Source organism: Plasmodium gallinaceum (genome assembly GCF_900005855.1).
Source record: "Plasmodium gallinaceum strain 8A genome assembly, contig: PGAL8A_v1_87, whole genome shotgun sequence".
NCBI classification, from domain to species: Eukaryota; Apicomplexa; class Aconoidasida; order Haemosporida; family Plasmodiidae; genus Plasmodium; species Plasmodium gallinaceum.
In genome coordinates, this window is record NW_021628251.1 from 1,774,026 (window position 1) to 1,777,871 (window position 3,846).

The following is a 3,846-nucleotide window of genomic DNA, read 5'->3' on the forward strand; positions in this document are numbered from 1 at the left end:
AATGGAAAAAACTAAAAAAAAAAAAAAAAAAAAAAAAAGTATAAAATAATATAAATAGTTATAATTTAAATTTCTAATTTTTATTAAAAATTTACATTTTTTTTTAAATACATTTTATCAAAAAGCAAAAAATGAAATACATTTTTTTTTTTTTAACTTTAAGGTTTATACAATGTACAGGAAAATCATAATTATATATATATATATATATATATATATATATATATATATATAAAGAATAAAACAATAAACATAAAAAATATTAACATTTTGATTATGATACATTTAAAATATTAATTAATAAATTTTAATAGGAGTAATCTAATGATTTCATATACTTTAGACATTTCTTTTTTGGTTTTTACGTCAATAATAAAAAAAAAAAAGTTTACAAAAAATCTTTTTTTAAGTTATAGTTATTTTTGTTTTTATTTTTTTTTTTATTATTTTGTTTTTTTTTTTTTTTTTTTTTTTTAATACGGCTTATGAACTTATTGCATATATATATATATATATATATATATACATTTTAATTTTTATTATATATTTTTTTTTCACGAATACAATATTTTTAATGATAGGAATACATCATTTTCTAAAACAAATTATTGAATGCAAAATTGTATAAAATATTATTATAAAAAAAAGTGAAATTTTATTTTTTTTTTTTTATAATGTAAAATATAAATTTCTTTATAGTTTTTTATATATATATATTATATTTTTTGTATTTATTTTTCAATTATTATAAAAAAATGTTTTTATGTATAGGCTTTTTTTTTAATAAAAATACTGAAGCATATACATGTATTTTTACTTATTAATTTATTGCTAATTTTTAAATTATTTTAAACTCATTTTAAAATATATGTAAAATTATAATACTATAAACTTGTATATATATATATATATTTAAGTAAATAATACCATAATTTTTCACTCATTCTAAGTTGTGTGTAATGAACTTAAAACATTCTTTTTATTACAACTTAAATATTAAGTGTTATTACTTTTTTTTATATTATGGCTCATATAATTAATTAATTCTTGAATATTTTTTATCTCAGTCTTTTTTTTAATTTTATTTTTAAATGAATTATTTTTTTTTTCTGTCTTATTTTCGATAGACATGAAATTATCATTATTTTCTATATCTACAATTTTCGATTTTTCTTCTTCATAATCCTCAAATGTATTAATTTTTTCAATTTTTATGCTATTTTCATTTTTATAATTGTTATATTTTTGAAATTCTGTTAACTCGATTTCTTTATTTTCACTCAAACTATTCATATATTTATATTCATCATTATTTATGCTGTATTCTTTCAAAAAAATATTTGTTACATCTTTATTTGAGCTATTTAGTTCAACATTTTCAGTACTGTTATTTCTTATATTATCATTTTTATATAAGGTATCTTCTTTTAATATATTGTATTCAATTTTTATTTTACTACTTTCATCAAAATTACTGTTATTTAACATGTTATTTTCTTCAAAAATTTTATCTTCTTTTCCATTGTCATTTATCTCTTCATAGTTTCCACTAAAATAACTAGATATATTAAAAATTATATTATTTTCAATTACATCATCTAATTCTTCATTTTCAATTTTTTCGTTTTCTCCATTATCATCTTTTTCTTTTGTATATATATTGCTTATTTCTATTTCTTTATTTATTTTATTAGTTAAATTATTTGAATCAAATGTAGTTGAATCATTTTCAATAATTTCATCAGTATATAAAATATCTTCATCTTCCTTTCTATTTTTTATATATTCGTAATTATTGTTTGAAGTAGCATAATTTAGAAAATTATTTTCTTCTTCTATTTTTGTTTGATTTAAATATTCTTTTTTCTTAATTTCATTTGTTAATTCATAACTATTTTCATGTTCTTTTTTATTATCATCATTTATTTTTATGTATTTGTTTATGTCTTCTGTTTCATTATAATTACCTTCACTTTTTTTTTCTTCATTTTTCTTGGTATAACTTACCCCAATATTTACATAATTATTAATGCTATGTTCCTTATCTTCAAAGAACATATCTTTTATTTCATCTTTCTTTTCTTCTTTTTCTGTTGCTTCTGGTTGTTCGTTTTCATAGCTATTCTTTTTTTCAAATACACATTCTTTTTCATCTTTCTCTATTTCTACCTCTATTTGTAGCTCTTTTTCTTCCCCTATTTCTTTTTCATTTTTTCCTTGTTCTTTGTATACACATTCATTTTCATTATAATCATTATTCATGTTTGTATCTTCTTTTTTAACTATATTTTTTTCATAATTCTTAAATGAATTATCACAAATTTCATTTAGAGAATCAACACATTTATTGAATGGAGGAATGACTTTATCTATCTTTAAAAAATGTTCATTAGGATAATTTTCCTTTCCTGACTTACATACATAATTATAAGTATACATATCTTCATCAAGATTATCATGTATAATACTTTCATAAATCTCATTTATATTTATATTACATAAATTATCTATATCTATATTTTTTTTATTATTATATTCTTCTTTATAATTGGTTTTTTTTTCGCAATTATATTGTTCTAATGGACTATTAACATTTTTATCAGAAAACATCATATGTGCATATTCCTTAAATAAATGAAAAATATGAAGAATAAAAGTATTAATTTTGATAGAAATAATAAATTTTTAAAAATTAGACAAAAAAAAAAAAAAAAAATAGAAAAATAAATATAAATATATCTACTTTTTTTTTAATATATTTTTCTATTTCAATATACATGTAATTTGATCACGTATTTTTCTTTTTCATCAATTTCTTCTTTTTTTAGTAGCAAATTTTTGAATACTTTATATATACATTGATAATATTCTTGCTCATATAAAAATATATCTGCAAAATAGCTATTGTAAAGGTCCTTTTTTCTCTCTAATGATTCCATTTCTAGTTCTTTTTTTTTATTAAATTCTTTGTATAATTCTTCTTTTTCTTTCTAAAAGTATACATAGATAAATAGATGTAGATATGAAAAAATAAATTTGAAATTAAAAGATATTTTGCTTTTTTTTAATGTGTAATATGTAATTTACATTTAATTCTTTTTTTTTTATTATTTTTTTTACGTTTAGTAGGTATCTATTAACATAATATGCTTTATTTTTTTTTTCAAAAGATAACTTCAATTCCTATAAATTTATATAAGATATTGATTGACTTATCTTAAATTAGTCTTTATTTTAAAACATAATAAAATATTTTTTTACATTTTTAAAATCTTTTAACTTCTTTAGTTTTTTTTTATATTTATCTATTAGATAAGAACATTTTATTTGAATTAATTGATCAGAACTATGCTTTAATGACATTTTTATTCGATTTTTCTTTTTTTAATTTTCTAAAAACCTCTATATATCATTAAATTATATATTAACAGTCTTTATATTTTTCTATGATAAAATCATAAATAATTCTTTTATGCATAAAATACATATCATAATAATGGTATGTTATTAATATATTAAAAAAAAAATTATGATAATACATATAATATATATATATTTTACAAAATGTGTCTTATAAAATATAAAACAAAAAGAATTAGTTATATAAAGAGTTTAGAGTAATTTTTTTTTTTTTTTTTTTTATAATATTTTTTATTGAATGGAAATGTAAATATTTTAATTTTGAACAATTGCATTATTTATTTATATATTATACACCTTATATAATTCTTATTTACATAATTTAATTAATTTTTTCTAACTTGCATATTATTAAAAATAAAATTTTGGATTTTCTATCACAAATTATCAATCATAAATTAAAGAAAAAAAAAAAAAAAAATAAAA

General features: G+C 16.1%; 1 protein-coding gene across 1 annotated transcript; it reads right to left on the bottom strand.

Moving 5' to 3' along the window:
• Nucleotides 1-996: 996 nt before the first annotated feature.
• On the bottom strand, nucleotides 997-3,363 carry PGAL8A_00315100 (conserved Plasmodium protein, unknown function; the record flags this gene model as incomplete). Its single annotated transcript, XM_028672166.1, has 4 exons — nucleotides 997-2,625; nucleotides 2,778-2,990; nucleotides 3,121-3,183; nucleotides 3,262-3,363. The coding sequence occupies 4 exons, from the start codon at nucleotides 3,361-3,363 to the stop codon at nucleotides 997-999; spliced, it is 2,007 nt and encodes a 668-aa protein (XP_028528746.1).
• Between the last annotated feature and the right edge of the window lie 483 nt (nucleotides 3,364-3,846).